Source organism: Strix aluco, chromosome 20, assembly GCF_031877795.1.
Source record: "Strix aluco isolate bStrAlu1 chromosome 20, bStrAlu1.hap1, whole genome shotgun sequence".
Lineage (NCBI taxonomy): Eukaryota > Metazoa > Chordata > Aves > Strigiformes > Strigidae > Strix > Strix aluco.
In genome coordinates this window covers 14,792,896-14,813,364 of record NC_133950.1, presented here as the reverse complement: position 1 = coordinate 14,813,364, position 20,469 = coordinate 14,792,896, and the positions used below count along the sequence as shown (strand labels likewise).

Here is a 20,469-nt window from a genome sequence, read left to right as displayed (position 1 = left end):
GCTATCCCTATCTTGGAGTGGGTCCTCTGGAAGATATATAGCAGAAATGTTAATGATTTTAAACAAAACACACCCTCTGTCTCACCTCGAAAGGTTTTGTCCAAACCATTTTGTATCTTAAAGTTAGTTTGCAGTTTCCCATGTTACACAGGGTCTCTGTAGAAGGAGCAGTTATTTTAATGGAAAATGACAAATTTTTCTTATGATTAAAATATCAAGCATATCCATTGACTGTTAAATCTAATTTGCTGTGACTGAAATGTTCTCCAGTGAGATAAGATAATCTCCTGTTATAGGTCAGAGGGCTCCAACTGATTTATGAGGGAAAATCTTGGTAGAAAATATAGAGCTGTGTTCTGTGCTCTTATTTTTCAGCTTTTCTATCATCACCTAGTTAGTCATTCTTTATAAGATTTCCATTTAGCAATCCATAAAGTGACTTCAAAGAAGGCTAAAAGTTTATAAGCTGTTGGATAAGCAAGGCTGGAGCTATCCCATGAATAATGGAACATGCTTACGGAACTAATTGAATTCATATTAGATGAAGATAAGTACTTAGTACTGATAAATAATGAGATAGGAAAATGAAACTCTCTCAAATGAACATATCCCTTTCATAATCTTGTTTTATTTTCTACCTGCACGCTGTATGCTGGTTTAGTGTTCAGATTACATTAAATTGACCTTTGTGTTATACGTGGTGTCAAACTTCACTGGCAGCCTTTTACATTTTGTCATAGTAAACGATTGTTTCAGCAACTGTTTCTGTAGGAAAGGTTATTACTGTGATGGTGCTGATGGAAGAGAAATGCCCTTGACCTAGTAGACTACCTATTGGAATTCAGGCACATGTGGCTTCGATTAACTGGTGGGGACAGTTCTGTTCAGCTGTCAGATGCTGGGCGGCTGGCAGCATACGCTTCTGTGCCAGGCTTCCCGTCAGTCAAGTAACAATAACGCCCACCCTTCTCGTGCTTTGTTCAGGGCACAAACCCAACCTTTAGAGTTAAAGTTAATGATAGAAAAGTATTTCTTATACTTTTTTTTTATTAATATTCCAGTCACTCAAGGACTTTTTCTGGGACTTCAGAATTTTAATTCTTGCAAGATTATCCAGAATGAATTTGGTTGTGAAACTTCCCATTGCGTTTGTCAGAATGATTTTCCAACATTTTTCCTAAGCATAAAGGACAGTTGTGCATCTCATAAAACCTATATGAGCTGATTTTTGGTTTATTTTAACCTGGTATGAGTAAATATGTTCATGTTAGGAAAAGATTCACTAAAGTTGATGCAGTGTTTAATATGGTAGGACACAGCAGCTGATCTCGCGTAACGTCGATGCTCTCTTCTGCAGACAGACGAATGGAAAGCTGTGTTCAGTGCTCTGAACCCCACACACGTATTCTGGAAGCACTTTTTGGCCTATTTACCTGATCTTTTTCAGGGAGACGTGTGGGTGCTGGGTTTGTAATCCAGTCTGGTAATATGCTAGTTAGCGTGCACGGAGCCTGAGCTAACGAACTCTGAGAACCAAATTACGCCACCTTGGGCTTAGTCCTGGCAGTGCCACGTGGTTTCCCCCTGCTGCAGAAGACACCCTGAGAATTCATTGACCACTGGCATCTTCCAGTGGTAGTGTTAACTACTAACTGTATTTTTTGATTGGGGTGAGGAGTAATATTTAGCTTTTCCCATCCATCTATACTTAGTAAATCACTGCCTTTTCTAGCTATAACTGAAGTGTACCTTTTTTTACAGGGTTTAGATGGAGAGGTTATATATATATATATATATATATATATATATAATTTTTTTTATATATATATACACACACTTAAATCCAGGTCTTAAAAAATTAAATGTAATTTAGTCACAAGTGTTATAAATATGGCTGCACATGGTTTCAGGAGTATTGGTAAAAATGCATTTAAAAATATGACAAATTACTTACAGAATTGTCTTTTAACCAACTATTGGAAAAATGAAACTAATAACTTGTGTTTTAACAAGAGATTCTGTGTGGGGGAAGTTTGAAGGGAAGTTTTAAGACAGACAAATACTGCAGTACCAAGCAGACTTACCAGTAAGCGTGGAAGGTTTTTCTTCTGCCGCACAATAGCACTAGAGCAGCACTAGTGACGTCTGTCACTGGGTTGGCAGCAGCTGCTTGTGATAAGGATCCTGCGCATCACTGGGGCAGGATCAGGGACTGGGGGGCAGGATCAGGGACTGGGGGGCAGGATCAGGGACTGGGGGGCAGGCTGGGAGCTGGGCGGAAGAGTGGGAGATGCACGGGAGGGGGCCGCAGCCCACCTGCTGCGCCCAGATCAAAGGGCCGAGAGGTCAGGGGGCACATCCAGCCTAACCAGATTTGTCTGTTGAATAGCTATTTCAGATTGTAAATCTAAGGGTGATTTCATTAAGTCCTTCTGGCTGCTGTTGGGGCATGAAATAATAAAATTTTATATCCGTTGCCTTTCCTGCTTCTGGCAGCCAGATTGACACATTGTTGTCTGCAGTGTTGTGGTGTTTTTCTTAAGAAAATAAATGGAAACTATTAACTAAGTAGAGACAAGTCATTAAGCAAATGGATTTTAGACTTGTTGTGAATCATACTTTCATAATAATTTCAAATATAATGTACCAACTAGCTACTAAGAATGTTAGTTTATTTAAGAGTTTTATCTTTCCAAAAGGATTGGTGGAAGGTACACTTTCTTTTTTCTGTTACAGCATTTTTTAATATGTTGATCACATTTGTGTTTGGTTATGAAACCTCATGATCAACTGGGTTTATGTTTTGGCACCAATTTAGCCATGAAGTTAGGCAAACCTGTATTTTGGGGGTGGAGGGGGGAGGGTGGTGGTGGTGTTTTTTGATTTTTAAATGAACTATAAAACTTTTCATCTGAAAGAAGTTTAACTTAGGATATTTTTATGGTAGGAAATGCAAAAAACTGTCAACTGTAGACAGTGATAATAAAATAACATTTAGTATAAACTGGTGTTAGTATTATTGATGATAATGCTTCTAGCATGTGATCTGAGTGAGGCAGCAGAGCGCCCCTTATTACTTTGATTAGAATATAGTTTCTCAGTATTTTTGCAAACTTTCACATAAAACATTTAAATTACTTCAAGTGTTTGGCTGCTTGTGAGCCGGACAGACGCACTAACTGCTGCTTATTTACTGACCTGGTGTTTAAGGCCCCCTGGAGTTTGTTTGAAAAGTTAAGAGATTTTCACAGTAAAGGTGCCATTTCTGAAATTTAAAGTGCTCTTTTCACCAGGAGATAAGTTCTCTCTGATTAAGTCAGTAATTCTTACTAAGCCATGTTTATAGAGGCCATAAACAATGGGTTCAGTGTGCTTGTTAAACCAGCTTTCCATACCTCTCCACTCTTTTAAAAAGAGACATTTAAAATAAAAGGCAGGTGTAGATGTTAGTTCGATTTGATGGTTTTTAGATGATTAATTATGGCTACAAGTAATTTGGTAAGGATGGTTAAGAAAGGTTTGCAGTAGTGATATGTGATGCACATTTTCACTGAATCATTTCTTTTGACTTGGCAAATCCCTAGTCTGTAGTAAAATTAGATAAGGAAACAGTAATGTTCATATTTCCTCTTGTTCTTTGCTTCCCCACATTTTTTTTCAGCAAAATATGAACATACTGAATATAGTCCATTATGTTTAACAGGTACCACTTAATTTGTAAAATTTTGTTTAGATATTCTGGAAGTTGTGAAATATGGAATGTGACTGTATATGGCTTAGTGGCTGTCCCTTTGTATTTTGAGAAAATTATAACAACATGCAAGCTGTACCTGTGAAAATGATCTACATGTAGTGGCGATTCATAGAGTCCAGTGGGCTTTAATGTGAGAAATCCAACAAGAGAATAAATACTTTTATTTCCAGGTCAGTTGGGCTGGTAGGCGCTACATTTAGCAAAAGAACCATGTGATTATTTGACAAAAGTCCTTATAACGATATCTGACAACACCTTTATCAAAAAGGGAAGATGATAAAAACAGGTGAGGATTGAGATGAACTGGTCAGTCTGCATTTCTCCAGGATGAGCCACAATTGGACCATTGAAAAATTATAGTTTTTCAAATGTATTGCAAGACAGATGCTATAAATCAAGTCAGTCTCAAGCGTTTTATTAAATTTGAGGGTTTGTCTCCAGGGAAATCCACTGTCTTAATACAGTATTGAGAAGTTTTAAAGTAAGGTTGTGCTCTTCACGCTGTAAAGGTATAGCACAGCAGAGTTTAATGTTCCTTTGGATACAGTCATTTCTGGGCCGTGTGTGGAGGAGATTACATTGATCAGCATTTCTAGTCCTTGCACCATGAGCAATATCCTTTTGAATTATACTCCTTGGCAGATATCTGCTTGTCACAAGCCTGTTCTTTGTTACAGCAAACCCCAACATTTTGCTGAAGGGAAGGTGCAGATTCACCAAAGTCACAAAAACACCCACTGACAACTTCAAGCACGTGTTTGTTGCTTCTTCAGCAAGAATCAAGGGAAGGTTTTAATTCCTTCTGTCTTGTCCTACTAGCACTCGATTTTGACAAGCTTCTGGCTTTGGTTAAGTACATTGCAAGACCTTTTTGTTGGAGCTTTTAGGCTCCTCTGAGTATAAGTGAGATTTTTAATTTTCTGAAACAGGAAGGAGCAAATCAGTTTGTCTGGTGCTTCCGGACTCCTAGAAGGAGCAAGACTCCTGGATTGCTTTAGAGTTTATCAGATGCAGCCAACAGAGTGACCTTTGGTTCCTGAAATGCAGAGGAAAGTACCTGGCTTGTCATGCAGTACTTGTGCTTTTTATATGGAAAGCATTAAATGTAATATTCTTCCATTTAAGTTAAAGAAATTTCTCATGGAAGACCTAAACTTAAATGTCTACAAAGTGGTTTTTATAGTTGTTGGCTCCCTTCTTCCCTCCGCACACCCCCCCCACACCCTCCCCCTGCCCCCCCCCCCCCCGCAAGTACACAGCAGTTTTCTTTATAGACAGAGGACTGAGCCTTGAAAACTGAAGGTAATTATTTAGATGCCTAAGGCTCAACTTTGCCATTGTTTTAGAGCTTTAGTTCCTTTCTTTTAAAGAAAACAATTCCCCCCACCCTACAAAACCTTAATTAAAAATTGAGTATGGTTTTGTTCATTTTCCTCTACAGTAATTTGCATTTGGTCTTACATATAGGTATGTAGGTACCTAAATGTTTGTTTACAGTGTCGGTGGGAAATTCCCCTGATTTCCATATTCTATAGTTCCACTTTTTCTGATTTTGAATTTTTAAAACTTTATTTGAAGAAGGCTTAAATATGTATGATTAGTCAGTCAAGAAAAAAGAAAAGATTCAATTCTCTCCCGTTAGTCGAAAAAGTTTAAAATAAATATTTAAATGCTGCTCTGTTTCATATCAGTGATTCCTTTACTGTTGTTTAAGCAGGGAAATAAAGTCTGACAATGTTTGAGTTTGCTTAGATCACCAATACCTTGAGACACTTAAAGTAAAAGGTACTAATGATTGTTCTTTTGAAACAGGTTATGCTTTTCCTTTGTATGTCCATGTGCTGTTACAGATGATGTTAACACTCAAACTAGAGACATTTCTTTCTCTCAATTCATGGAAACAGGATAAAAAGTTTAGACTCACTGAACCTTTGCTGAAGAGACCAGGATATGGTGGAGTTATTTTTCTCTTAGCTTTTTTAAAAAAAATTATTTATTTATTAACCTCAGGTATTGTCTGTTTTACTTAAATACAGTTGTAAACTTGTCTGTATTGGAGTTCCAAAATTCAACCTGGAATTTGGAAACCAGTTCCCATCCCTGACTTGTTGCAACTTTTAACTCCTAGAAAAGCCACTATTTATTGTTATTTAAATTAATTTCTAAATATAAAAAGATATACTTGGAAGTCTTGACTTAGCTAGAAACTGCTAAATGTGCAAACGGGAGACCAGAGTTAAGACAAACATTAGTAGAGGTGCTTGAAATAAATCTTTGCTTGAATAATCACAAACAGTAACTCTGTTTCAAAAATTTCAGTATGCACAATGTTAAGAACTTCCCTCTGCAAACTGAAGGTTAATTTTTCAGCATTGTAAAATATGACTAAATAAAACAAATGATGACAGAAACATGGGAATGTTGGTTGGTTTTAAAATGCTTGAAGGTTTGTAATGCTGTGATGTTATGCCATCAGTTGTGTCCTTTACGCATAAAATGTAACTCTTCATACTTATATTTTCCTTTCCCTTTTCTTGACTTTGCTCGTACTTAGAAAGTAAGAAACATGGCCCTGGAAGATGTAGTGATTCTCAATGTAGACACCAACACACTGGAAACCCCTTTTGATGACCTTCAGAGCCTTCCTAATGATGTGGTATGTATGAAATGATTTATCCAACTATTCCATTACTTAAGAGTGTAAATCCTTTTGACCTGTTTGGTTTGTAACTGAAGTGTCTCATTGTGTTACTCTCATTATTGTAAGTAACTGCTTTACCTCAATTCTTTCCTGTTTGATGTGTTAAGGAATGTTTGTTTGAACATTTGCAGACATATAATGAAATTAGCCAAAGCTCCCATAAGCTAGAAATGCTGCAGCAACCCAGTTTCAGTTCTGGAATGGTGTGATCAAGTTTCAGATCATCTAAAAAGTCTTTTAGGGGTAAAACAGACAAATGAAAAATGCGTTGGTTATGGTACATCTGAACAGGAAACAAAAATTCAAACTTCTTCATGGTGTGAAAAAGTACTACTATTTTAAACCATCTTTACCCATTCCATTAGGAAGAAAAAACCTGTCATTTTTAGAAAACTTTCATTTCCAAATGAAATTATGTAGGTTTTTTTTCTGTGACTTCTTCCAGATGAGCTTTAATGAACTTTGTGCATTTTATATCCTGAGTTTTGATATCAAATGGAATACTTCATATTCACTTCTAGCACTGCTGCGTGCATGTAATTCGGAACTTAATTTTCTTTCTCATTCAAACTTTTTATTGCTAATTTATTTATTTTTTAATAACTTGGTAGAAATGTTGTATAAATACTTGATCTTTCCCTTCAATGGGACAAAAATACACCCAGCTTGCTACTTGCTGCTGTAATAATCTTCCTAAAGAAGCTGAGAGGGAAGAGCAGTAAAGTGAGTGAGAGTGTAAAAAGCTATTTTTAAGTCAGAGGGTGACTGTTTAGGAGAAAACGGCAGGGGAAAATCTGGATTTCTTTTACTAGTTCAAAATATTGTGCTGACAGTTAGATCTATACCTTTTTATGTGTAGTTGAGAAATAAAATTGATATGCAGGGAGCTCAATATGAGCTGGTCTGTTTGAGGAAAAACTCAAGTAATGGTGAATACCCAGTGCCTCCTACTGTGACATCCCGTCATTTCTCTATGATCTGCAGTGTGATCCGTTCTTCGAAAACAGTGAGCTCTGGATGAAAGGTCCATCTTGATTGTGAACATTTTGGCTTTAGTCAGGCATTTAGTCTATAAAAGTTACTTCCATGAATTTTCTGGCTTTATATAGTTTTTCATTTCGATTTCGCTCCCAGCATCCAAATCTGCCAGCTGGTCATCGCTCCTGCCATTATCCACAACCCGGGGAATGACAGACTTGTAAATGTCATGGAATTATGTAAGAAATGTCTGGATACAGCCAGTACGGGGCCTCAAACATGTATATGATTTGTCAACAATCAAGTATTATATTAGATTTTATGAGACTTCATTAAAGGAGCTGTTGTAGGCGCACTGTAGAACATCAGAAGAGACTTCACCAATAAACACAGAACTTCAAGCTTTGGAATGTAATAAATTTTAAGAGACTTCCTTCCTTTCATTATTTACTTTTAGTTCACTTTTATAACAGTAGAGAGTTGTGTTTTATTAGTTCAAATTTCTTGATTCAGTTTTCCACAGGTCTATTTAAAAGCTACATTTTATCTTGGAGGATGTTTGGAGCATAGCAGAGGAAGTGCTGCCAGCAAATTCAATTAACTGGCATGGCTCACAAATAGTGTACATGGTGTATTTTTTTTCACAACTGCTATATAAATACAGCTGGGATTAATATTTGTCGCAACAAAGCCTTAACTTGAATCGTGTTGCGTTGTGTAATTAACGTTTGGGATCAGTGTTTATGTCTTATTTAGCTTTGTTTCATTATTTTAGTTACCTAGATAATGAAGTATTTTCCTCTAGGTCTTTTCCTTTCCTTCAGACTGCTTAATATTTGGCTTTGACCACTAGAGAGCAGCTGCTCTTCTTTGCAAGAATTGAATTTCTGTCAGTTCTTTCATGCATCATGTGTTTGGAACTGTAAGTGGATCAAGTTGTTCATCTCAGCAGGGAGACTCTAAAGCCAATCCATTATACTTTTTTTTCCTTTTCTTTTTTTTTTTTTTTTTTTTTTTTTTTTTTGTTCCTTTTGCTTCCCTGGGAGCATGAGGAGATTCTGGGAGTGTGTCTCCCCACTGGTCTCAGTCTAAATAGATGCATTTATGATCTGAGAACCTAAAAATGTCTTCAACAGTTCCATGATCACAAATGGCTGTTGTGTCAAACTATTCTGCCAGTTTTGCTACTTAATGTGATCAGTGAGCAATTCATACGCTGCTCAATAGACACAAAATTTACTTTGCTAAATTAAATCTATCTATGCTCAACAGTGAGAAAAAGCATCTTCTGTGTTGCATTTGCCATCAGGTAATTAATCCGGTGGAAAAGTTTTAAAGCTGTTTTCCCCTTCTCCTTGAAGAGCTTTTTTAATCAAGTAAATGAGGTCCTATGATTATTTGAGGGCTTTGGGTAGTGAGTTGTGCTTGAGTTTCATGATAGTGATGTTGCTACACCCTACACCTAAACTGTTGATTCTTGAGAATCTAGAATGAACTATTCTTCAGTCTTTTACTCCTAGGATCCAAACAAACATAGGCTACAGGGAAATATTTTTCCAGTTAACGTTTGTGTCAGAGGAGCTGGATAGCATTGAGACAGTCCCAGCAGAATCAGATTAAGTAATTTCTTTGCCTGGGTTTACCTCAGCAGTACCTGCTAGTGCTCAGACTTCCTGAACTGGTCAGGTCAGGTCCCTGAAACTCAAGGTGTGTACTACTGCATTACTGATTAACTATTTGAAATGTGAAAAATTGTCCCTCCTTCACCTTCTGCTTCTGATATGTTGCTGAAAATCTGGCAGCATGAGAACGCCCTGGGAAGTAACTTTCCTTTTAAAATAGTCAATATTAAAAAAAAGAGATTTATTAAGGACTGTGATTACAATAAGTGCATCTGCTGCTGACAAGTCTCCTACACCACCGTCTGTGTTGCAAGGAATAGCAAAGAGGGGGTAGTAATTTTTTTTTATGCAACCCTTATGGATTTTTCATGTATTTCCAAATAAGTGTCATCTTCTAGTCTTAGTTGTAGTCAGAGCTTCATATTACAAGGAATAAAGCATAAGCTCGCTCTGTCAACTTGTAGTTTTTATTAAATGAAGCCCTGATGCAATGCAATGTACTGCGCCAAAGAGATCTTGCATATCTGATGGCTGTGAGTATTGTAAATATGCACTAGCCTATGAATATCTTCGGCTGTCAGTAATTTAGCTGTGTATGCTACTGTTGTCCATTCATTAACAAGTTACCACAAGTAGGAAGCCTACGTTACTGTTTTTCACTTAGTGGGAAATTAACTGCTTTCAGGACAGCAAGAAATACTAAACTACAACTCTGTAGCAGAACCATTTTCTTAAAGGTGAATCCATTTTTATTTCTTACACTGTGTTTGCAATAGAATGTTTCTTGCTTTATTCATGTTGACAACTGAAAAGCCTTGGACCTAATTAAAAGAATTTCCACTAGCACCTTTACTGAACCATTTCATTATGCTGCATTGCACAGATTGCATTTTGAAACATGGTGATAGTTTAAATCTGACCTTTAAACCTGAACTGCCAGAAGTATAAAAATCTTCTCTAAAAACACTCTCAGGGTAGACTGCATGTGTATGTGTCTGTTTGGCTAGCAATAATCTTCATATCGAGTGGTCACAGTTGTTTTTTTGGTTTGTTGGGTTTTTTTTAAGTATTACTGCCTCTTTAGGCAGGAAACAATCATAATTCTGCTTGTATAATCTACTTTGTTTTATTTATTCCAGAGTAAACATGAATAATTTTTTCTTACTTGTTAGTTGCTTTAAATATGTTGTTGTTAACATGTTCTTTTTTTAAAAACTATGACATCCCTATTGCAATAGTCTGGATTGAAAGAGTAAAAGTGTACATACATAAAATAGATATCCTAAAATGTTTGATTTAGTCTTAGAAGAGAGCAAAAGATCTGAAAGCTTAAGGAATTAGCAAAATACCTGCCAATATTCTGCTTCTACACCAAATTGGGAAGCTGAAACACAGAAGGGCTGTGACTTGCCACTGAACTTTTAATTTGTTGTAAAACAAAACGTAGAGCCTTTTCCTTCTATATAGGTGGCAAGTTCTTTATCTTCACATGAATGTTTAAAGAAAACGACTAATAAAAATATTCGAGATGGATTTGGAAGTTACTCAGAGCGATGGACATTTCATTGTACTCTTAAGAACTACCTTCATGTGATTTACATAAGTTAATATAGGAAATAAATGCATGTTTCATCCCTACAACATCAGACCCCTTCAAACATGGAGAAGTGTGCTGTCTGGGTTTGAAAATCTGATGAAGCTTTTACATTTTGAGGATAACAGAGCTCCTTGAGAGACGTTATCTGAGTGAATAGGAGTGAGCTTTTTATATGGGCAGGATGGACTAAATCTGTTATCACGTATTATGTGATATTATAGCATATATATGTGCTTTTAGGCTTATTAATGCATGGATTATTGGCATAAGCCATAGCATTCAGATTTATAAACAGTGCTGGACATGCTCTTGATTAGTTCTGTTACATTAAATAACTAATGAAATTCCTTCTACAACAGAATCTGCAGAAAATTTAAAAGGAAGTGTCTTTGTTTTGGTAAACACAAGTGCAAATATAACATCTGGTTTTAAAAGATGAAAAAGTAGTGCACAGTATGGATTATATATTTAACACCTCTAGAGCAAGATGAGGAGTCGCTTTCCTGCCCTCCCCAAATCTAAGACTACTGAAGGAAGAAGTGATGGATGTGCTTACAGGAAGGATAAAACTGAAGCATTCGAGAGCAGTTGTGCAGTAAAATCAGCCTGCCATTTGCTACTAAGGCAGGCTGGTAGCAAAACCCTGAGGCAGAAAAAAAATCAACTCATCTGGGTAGGATTTTGGAGATATGGATGAGGCCAGAATAAGCTTTTGTTCTGAGCTGGAGGATGGGGGGAAGGTCTTGAAAGTTAATTTGACCAATTGAACCATCAGCTTATATTTTATAAGGTATTATTCATACTCTCAGAAAACAGTTATGTTCACTGCAACAGAACCTGCTTACTCTGTAAATAACATTCGTACAACGTTTCTTGCATGGTGTGTAGTATACAGAGCTACCCCAATGGAGTTTTTCAGAATAGAATTTGAAGAAGGAAGATTTGCTAGTTATTGATAGAATTGTTTCTGTTAAATTAATAATATGAATATTTATGGAGTCATTCATGTTCTTCAGCAAATCAACATGACTAGGGATTTCTTGGCTTTGTGCTTTCCTTCTGAAATTGTGGCTCCTTCCTGTCCTCTGCATAAGGTATCTCATCAAACTTGGGTTTTGCACGTGACATGACCGCATCCTCTGAAACCACTAGTTGAATTTCTTTCAAGAATCAGTGCCCAGACTGTTGGTTTTGTATTCCTATGTGTTGTGTGAGATCTGTCTCAGAAACTTAGCCTGTCCTCGTTCTGTCTGCAGCACCAAAAAATTGCTACTGACATAACTATTTGTTAATGATTTAACATAACCTATAACTGTTGCAGCACAGGCACAACAAGCTTGATGTTAATCTTTGAAAGGTTTTTTTATGTCCTTTCCCAGCTTGTGTTTGGGAAAGAAAAACGCTGTCACTAACAATAATGTGTAGACACACAACCTTACTTCAGTAGTTACTGAGCTCTAAGCACTAGAAAAGAGACATCAAACCAAGTCACAACCTTCTTGTATGTATGAGAAATTCTGAAGCACAGAGAACAGTATTGGGTAATTCTCTAAAACTTTACCCCTCGGTGTACACAGAAAACAAAGAATATTCAGGTAACCTGCATCATGGTAGTTTTAACTCAGCATAGAAATGTGTTTAGTTGATATTTGCTAAGTTGTGATCTGTAAGTGTCCCCGTGTAAATGGTAATGAGACCATTAGGGCTGCGTTCGCCTAAAGTGCAGCTCTGTGAATCCTGAGGTAATTAAACACCTCCACAGTGGAAGGGAAAGGGCAATGAGGGTTAAGAGAAGAGCCATCCTGCGCACAGGTGGTTTAGATCTCTTGAGAAACAGGAAGGAAAAAAACTTCAGTAGACGGAATGTCGTCGTTAATTCGAGACTTTTTTAAAAAAAACCTGCCGGTTTTGTTTTCTGGATTGCAGTGGGTGTCCACGGCGAGGCCTTGGCAGGGAGGCTGCAGGGCCTCGGGGAGGGGAGGCCGGGGCAGGCCCCACCGGCTCCGCAGCGGCCCTGGGCACAGCTGAGCCCATCAGCAGGGCCGGCCCTGCCGCTCGGACGGTGTGTGGGAGGGAGGGCGAAACGCCCCACGGCAGAGCCAGGAGGGAGTGAAAACGTGAGGAGGAAGGAGCGGCAGAGAGGGACCCTCCGGGCTGAGCGCGCCCCCGCGGCCATGGCCCCGCGCCGCGCGGGAGGAGGCCGGGGAGGCGGGAAAGAGGTCGGGGGGAGGAAGGTGGGTTCGTTTCTTTGTTTCTCACCATCCAGCTCTATCTTAGTTGGCAATAAATTAAATTCATTTCCCTAAGTTGAGTGTGTTTTGCCCGGGATGCTAATTGGTAAGTCTTTATCTCGGCCCACGAGCTTTTTCTTCGTGTTTTCTCCCCGAGTCCTGCTGAGGAGGGGGAGTGAGAGAGCGGCTGGGTGGGTGTCTGGGAGCCCGCCAAGGGAACCCACCATATGCATAAATAAAACTCTCATTTTGTTATTTTCCATTAAGTCTCTGAAATACAAGGGAATATAACCTTAAAAGAAAAAAAACTTGTGGCAAACAAATTTTTCAGGCCTACAGAATTTGTTCTTAGCCTTGGTGGTGATGGATGGCCTGATTATGCAGAACAGTTTCTCTGTTAATCTGATGTTTGAATTAATTTAGCTGAAATTCTTTCATGGATTCTAATCAAGAATGACACAGAACTTCATGGACTACCTTTAAAAGCGTACTCAACAGCATGTAAAAGGCGGATTTTAAGTAGGAGGGAAGGTTGAAATGAAGCTTTTATTTTCCTATTGGTTTCTGAACAGAATCCAATCATATCTTGGAGAAGCAAAACAGCTTGAAAAGTAATGCTTTTAGAACTGAAGACTTCAACTCTGAATTCACAGTGTCACTTTTTGTCATAACTGCTGCTGTGGTTAGCACATTTTTCATTTAGCTGTGCCCCAATGTGTTAAGCTTCGTTTGTGATATGAGAGTGATCTAGACCTGTTGTGTGATTTCAGGTTTCTACACTGAAGAGCAGGTTGAAGAAAGTTTCTACCACCACTGGAGATGGTGTTGCAAGAGCGTTTCTAAAAGCACAAGCATCTTTCTTTGGGAGCTACAGAAATGCCCTGAAAATTGAACCTGTAAGTAGGAAATTAGTAGGCATAAGATGTAAATCTGCAGCTGTAGCGGAGAAGAAAGCTAACAGGAATTAGAAGTGTGGTATAATGTACTTCTGCGAAGGTCAGCGTTGTGGCTCTTTGGCTGACTAGTACTGAAAACAGTGTTCCAGTCTCCAAAAAAGAAAGAAGTGCAACAAGCATGATCAGTCACACAGGGAGAAAACTTCTTGTGGAAAGGTATGGGTGTTGCTTGTTTTTGAAGACAGTTAAGTTAGAAGAAAGATGAGTTAAAAAGTGTAAATTGATGATCATAGGAGGCTAGTGCAGAGTTGACCATTTTCTCTCACTACAAAACCTGGGTCTTCGTTGTATTGTTTTTAAAGGTAGTAAATGATACACTTTTTACACAATATATGCTTAACTGTGAAACATGCAAATTTATGGAATCATGGAGTTTAAGATCATAATTCATTGAAGAAATTGTGCTTTTACAGAAATGTGAAGATTGTCTGGAGTTGTAACTATTGACGATAAGTGTTCTGTTAGGGAAATTCAGTCTCTTGCTTCTGGTTCACAGCTAATCTCTATTTAGCAATGATTAAGTGCCATCTGAGTGGGGGAAGGATTCTTCTGTACTTGATCTTGGGTTTTATTGCTTCTAGTGAGGCATGTTTCCTGGCTTACTGCAGGTAGCTTCATGGACTTCAACACAAATCAGTTCAGACAAATTAATGTATTTCCACATGGTTTGTGACACTCTGGTTTTGCTACTGTGTACTTGGGGGTTCCTTTTAAAGTGTGTACATTTTGCTGACAGAGACAGGGTAAATAGTATGAGGAACATTCATCATTCATGAGATATGTCCCAGAAATATGGGGGGTGAAAAGTGCTAACTGCAGAGTGATCCATAGAATATTTCCCAAGTATTCTGTTCCCTGTTTCTGAAGCAGGGGAAACTAACACATGGGCAAGTCAAATGCAGTGATAATCTGAGTGGGGTGTTCGTGGGCTCATTGGAACTACTGTTGTTTAGATCTGTGGCTGCTTAACAAGATGATCTCTGTGGAGGACAAAACATACTTAATACCCTCTTCCCTCATCTGCAAGCATGTGGAGGGAGAACGGAAAATTGGTCGTAGCAACGGAGAGCTTGAATACCACTGGGAGATGCTAAGATGAGTTCTGAGTGTAAGTAGGGAGGCTAAATGAGTGGAGTGAGAATGAAGGCTTTACTAGTTGAGAAAAGGTGTTGTATTTTGCATTCTGCTCTATGAAGATTAATGAAGAGATCCGACATGCAGAAAGTAATAACTTAATTTTAATCATGATGTTAAAGACCAGAAGTTAGACTACAGACATAGTGTTGGTTGAGGATGTTTCAGTAACTAAAGTCTCTTCAGTCTTATAATTTGTCTTGTTATTTTTAAAGCCAGAGGGAAAAAAATAGCTCAGTCTGAATTTTAAACAGTCCAGTTATCACCATCAAATAAGCATCATTCCAACAATTCATATTCAGATTTCAGAAATGACTTTTGAAGTCAGCTTGAGTCCCTCCACATCTTACTGGGGGAATCCATGTGTCTTGTGTGTGGAAAAACTAAATTGCACTGACTTGTATGTGTATGTCTGGGTGTAAGTATTGGGCTTCTAAATCATCCAAGGTGAAATAATGGGAGGTATTTAAAATGTTGTCCATATAAATAACAAAAATGAAACCAGCAAGGCACTCTGGCTGTAAGCCTCCTTTATCCATGTCGGGGAGGCGCTGACTTCCCTTCATCCATGCAGGCTTCCTTGTTCTCCGATGCTCCTCCCAGTAGTTGCCAGGCAACTCTGGGAATATTGGTGTATGCTTTGCCTGGACGTGTGTGTGAGATTAACTAGTTAAGGGATTTGTGAAGAAAAATAAAAATTTAAATTGCTTTTCTGGAAATACCATCTGGTATTTTGAAGGCTGAAAGTTGAAGATGAACCTTCCAAATCAGTTGACAATGGCACACCCCTAGAAAGTGCAACTTTGAGGGACAGCTAACCTGAGGAAGTAGAAGAAAGTGTTTGGTCTGCTTATTATTTCATCAAAGAAAACCTGTGAACGTAATTGCACAAATATGCCATAAAATCCAGTTTTAATAATCAGGAAATTTTCAGGACTTTCTTTCCCAAGTCCTTTTATAAATTGAAAATTGAATTTCTGATTATACACTTCAGTAATAAGATTTAGATAAAAAAAATTTGCAAGTGTTTCATGTGTTGAACACGTCAGAGTCAAATGACCTGCATTCTGGTTCCAGTTTTGCCACAGACATCCAGTGAGGTATTGGACAGGTCATACAACCACTTTATACTTCACTTCCATTTTAGAATATGCCAACAGTAAGTGCAATTACTGAGAGACTCGCGTTAGGAACATTGCACTTAAAAATTAGTTCAAAACCCTTGGAAAACCTGATCTTAGGAAGATGCAACAAAACTCCAAACAATAGTGTGTAAAGAGTAAAATAATTAGGAAATGTACTTGCTAAATTCACAAAAGAAGATGGGATAGTAACGTAATAACAAAGTGTCATAACTGACAATTAGTAACGCATCTTGCAGTTTAAAGCCCTGTGTTTCTCTGTTGTGCTGCACTTCAAATGCTGCACTTGAAATAGTCTTCAGTACTCTCTCGTAATTCCATCTTCTACGCAGCAGTTGTGTTCTTTGTTATTTCCTGTCAGCTGATTAGCTCCGTTTGCTGAGTTTGTGGATTATATAGTAACAGGGGTTCAAGTTCAAAGTGGTCATGATGCACATCTTGTCGTATAAATACGGAATGATGGGAGTTTGCTGTTGAATAGTGGAAGAATCTTAAAGTGTATGCAGCAACTCTTGGATGGCTCTCCATTGATGTATCAGAATCCACAAAGAAAGACCACAGCGATTGTCATAATTTGCTTTAAAATTTTAACATCTGTTTGGAAAAAAAATATTTTGAAACTGTTGCTGGTGCAACAGTTGGAAATAAAATAATTTCTATGTGTCTGAGACAAATAGAAAAGCAAATGGAAGAAATAGCTTCTAGGAAAATAATATATTTTCAAATACCTCCGTGTGGTTTTTTTTCTCTTACCACCTTCACACGTCATAAATATGGAACATAAGAAATACCAAACGTGATGTGGTTCTTTGCATTTGCTGTCCCATAACTCAAGAAATCTGACTGATCATTTAAAGTCATTGATAATTAGGATGTAAATTCAAAGAAGCAGCAGCTTTTCCTCCTCTCATAGTTTTTGTCTCATAAGACAATTTAATTTCATAGACAATCTCATCTGGTATGAGCTGAGTTTTTGGGATGAATGGGGTGAAGCTGTTTTTCAGTACTCTGTGTAGGCCCAGAGTGTGTCATAGAGCAGATTTTAAATTCACATTACACTTAAGCATAGTAAGAGCTCTTATTCTGTTCCGAAGCTTTTACTCCAAAGACACAAGGTTATGTAACGGGCATACGGAGCAGTACACCGACCATCAGTGAGTTACTGTTGCTGTAAACTTTGAGGCCTTCAGTGAGTAGAACTTTTACATGAAAAAACATACCCAGGTACTACAGTCTGTAAGCCTAATCATCAGGTTGTTGTAACAGAAGAACTGATTCGCTTGTGTTTCCTACTGTGTGTACGTGTAGTTGCGTTAAGCCAGATGTTAAGTACGGAAGAATCTCTGTTACACGTGAGGTACTTCCAGCCTCCACAAACCTCTGTTTGTACCCTGTACAGTACATGACATTAGAAGCAGTGTGTTTACTTGGCTGTTTTGAGGTAAATTGTTATCTTTATGAATATTACTTAAGTTTCTAACAGTGACACCACTGTGAGCGTTTTGTTCACTTGAATGACTTCTTTATTTTTTTTAATTCCTCATTTTTTGCTGTGTGCGGAGGGAACGTTTTTATCTTCTAAACATTTAATTCACCGAAGTAGGTCATCTTCCACAGAAATAGCTGTGTAATTCCTAGATGTGTGAAGGTGGTTTGTAGTACTTACTAGTGGCGGGTTGGTAACCGGGGGAAGGCGGCTGCGGCGGCCGTGCCCTTTCTTCGCCTGACACCTAGTGGCGCCAGACCAGGGCGGTGGTCGGGCCCCACAGCCCACCCCCCTCCCCCGCGACAGACACCCCCCCACACACAGAGAGCCCCCCCCCTCCCCAGTGGCGACAGGCCCCCGCTGTGGGCTGGCCCCGAGCAGCGCAGGTGGGCCACCATCCGGGCCGGGGGGCTGAGGCTGGCGGTGGTGCGGCGCAGCTAGCCTGAGCCCTCGGGGGGCTGCGGCAGTTGAGGGGCAGGCTCCAAGCTGGACGCCTTCTCGGCTGAGAGCTCTCTGCCCGACCTCTGCGTGCGGGGCCACTCCACTGAGCTCTGCGAAGGGGATTGTGTAGTTTAATGCAACGTTTGCTAGCGTGACAGATTTGAAAAGCTTGTTTACTTGCACTTTGCTTTAAAATCTGTGTTTTCTGAACAGGTATTTCCATTCCCACATCTTGGTTCCTTTTGTCTGTATTTTATTGCTATAAATACACTGTAAAGTGAAAAATTCTGTGCTTATTTTTCTTTTGCAGTGCTGCTACTTTTTGTGTGGATAATTAAGGGGTGGTAATTTTAACATTCATAACCCAAATAGAGGCCAGTATCTCAGTGCTCCCACAGGTAGTTTTCTCTTTAACTTTGCTGGTTTGCATTGATAACTTCCTCTATGCAGTGCTGTAAAATTTGGCACCTCTTTCGCGACAGAGCATACATGTTACACTGAGGTGAGAGGTGCATGCAGTGCAACGTGAGCTCAAGTAGCCTGTCTTATTTCTGATACACCGCTGAAGAGACGCAGAATTCTGGTGTTTGTTTGGATTCAAATCAAGATGTCTCATAATTTGTTTTTAAAAGGCTGATTTAGTTATTACAAATTTATTAATCTAGTTATTAGGGTGATGAACTCTACATTCTGTGTTTATTTTGTGTATTGTCATATTACCTAAATCCAGACCTTTCTGTCATATATAAAATCCATGTAAACCTGATTTTGGTGGATTGTGAATATGCTAGATATTCATAATTTTTGTATTTGTACTGAATTTATACAGTTGCAACACCTGTGAGTATTTCCAGTATATGCCAGTCTGTGGCAACAACGTCTTGATTTGTGGCACCTGAGGAGGTGAAACAATTAATATAGTTGCATTGCTTGTAGCAAGAACTATATTCCTAATTATTCAGCTCATACTACCTTCTTGAGGTCTGCCCAGCAAAATCTTTCATTGCTTAGCTCTCCTTGAGGCCCTTCTCTCTGTGAATGAATTGCAGTGAAGTAGTAACAGTGCTGTGATCTCTGTCCAGTGCTAAGGGGGCGTCGCTGGGTACCTGTTAAGTATCAAATTTTGCACTGTTTCTAAACAAAGTCTCAAAATAGTGAGGGGGGGAGAGGGTGAAGGGAGCTGCGATGGTATTAAAAGTTCAATTAAATTGTTTGCAAGGACATTTTGAAATCAATGTCAAAACGAAAAAAATACAGAAAAATAGTTTTAGCATCTTATTATTGATTAATACTTTACTGACGGATTTTAATTTTTTTTAATTGAAAGTTTGCTTTCAGTCCTGGAAAGGCATGGCCAGTAACTTTCACTGTTTGCAGATTCCTTGAAAATAGTGTTGTTCTGTTTTGAGATGTTTCCCACAAGAATAAAACTGTCTACCTCCATCTCAAACTGAGGAAATATGTTGTAGTTTAAAACATCCGCAGTTTTTCAATTACATTTAAAACATATGGAATAGTAGTTAGGAGCTTACTGAAGCTTTAAGATGCTCATAATGAAACACAACCATTTTAAGTAGCCACTGGTACTGCACTGATCCTGATAATGGATGGTACTTCTAGTAAACTGTTGTATTATGTACCATTATCATACCACAAAAATTTCTACATAACCTACATCTTTCAGATTGAAGTAGGATCATAGTTATCAGTACTAACTTGAATGCGTTGGGAATTAGTGATAATAAATGAATCTCTTCAATGACACGTCAGTTGATTTCTTTTATGTCTTCGTGGTTAGTTATTCAATTTATTCAGGTTTATTAACCTGAGCAGCCATTAGTTATATAAGTGGATGATTTCTGATTAACTTTATCTGTTCTGAGTTGATTTGGTTTAAATTTAACATAAATATTCTTCAGATGCATCCACTTAAGGGTAAACAGAAAATCTCGGAGGCAGAGTGAATGTACTTTTCTACTTCCACACTTTTTATGCGCTTTCATTAGTGTAGTTCCTTGCTAATTTATGAAGTAGACAACAATGCGTTTAATATGTTACAAAACGCTTTCTAATCTTAATATGAAGGTACTTATGGAAACTCACGTGTTATATATTCCAGTTTTCAAACTACTTTAGTTGAACGACACTGGATGTATGTATATAGGTTTTTATGTGCACATTGCTGCCTTAGTTCTGTTGTTCTGTCAAAACCTGATAATTTATATTTGGATTCTAATTACAGAAGACAACGTACTACCATTTTTTTATAATTGTAACTTTGATACAAATTTTCTCTTAATATGATGCAATTTGAGCAACAGTGGGGGAAAAAGCCATTATGAGTAGGAAGAAATAAAAAGTTAACTTCTCTTTTTCAACATAACATTCAATTCAACTTAAGGAAATAATGTAATAAGCCTTTTCAGT

The 20,469-nt window shown here is 38.2% G+C and overlaps 1 protein-coding gene across 13 annotated transcripts in view; it reads left to right on the top strand.

Annotated features, from left to right (window-relative positions):
* Positions 1-20,469, top strand: part of DENND1A (DENN domain containing 1A) — a 215,024-nt gene that overhangs the window by 120,949 nt on the left and 73,606 nt on the right. For all 13 annotated transcript variants that reach the window (XR_012625890.1, XR_012625891.1, XM_074846656.1 and 10 more), the window contains 2 exons: positions 6,309-6,410; positions 13,654-13,779. Coding sequence is in view for 11 of the 13 variants with exons in the window: in XM_074846656.1 (XP_074702757.1) it covers positions 6,309-6,410; positions 13,654-13,779 (228 nt within the window). In the remaining 2 variants the exon portion in view is untranslated. The remainder of the gene's footprint in view (positions 1-6,308; positions 6,411-13,653; positions 13,780-20,469) is intronic.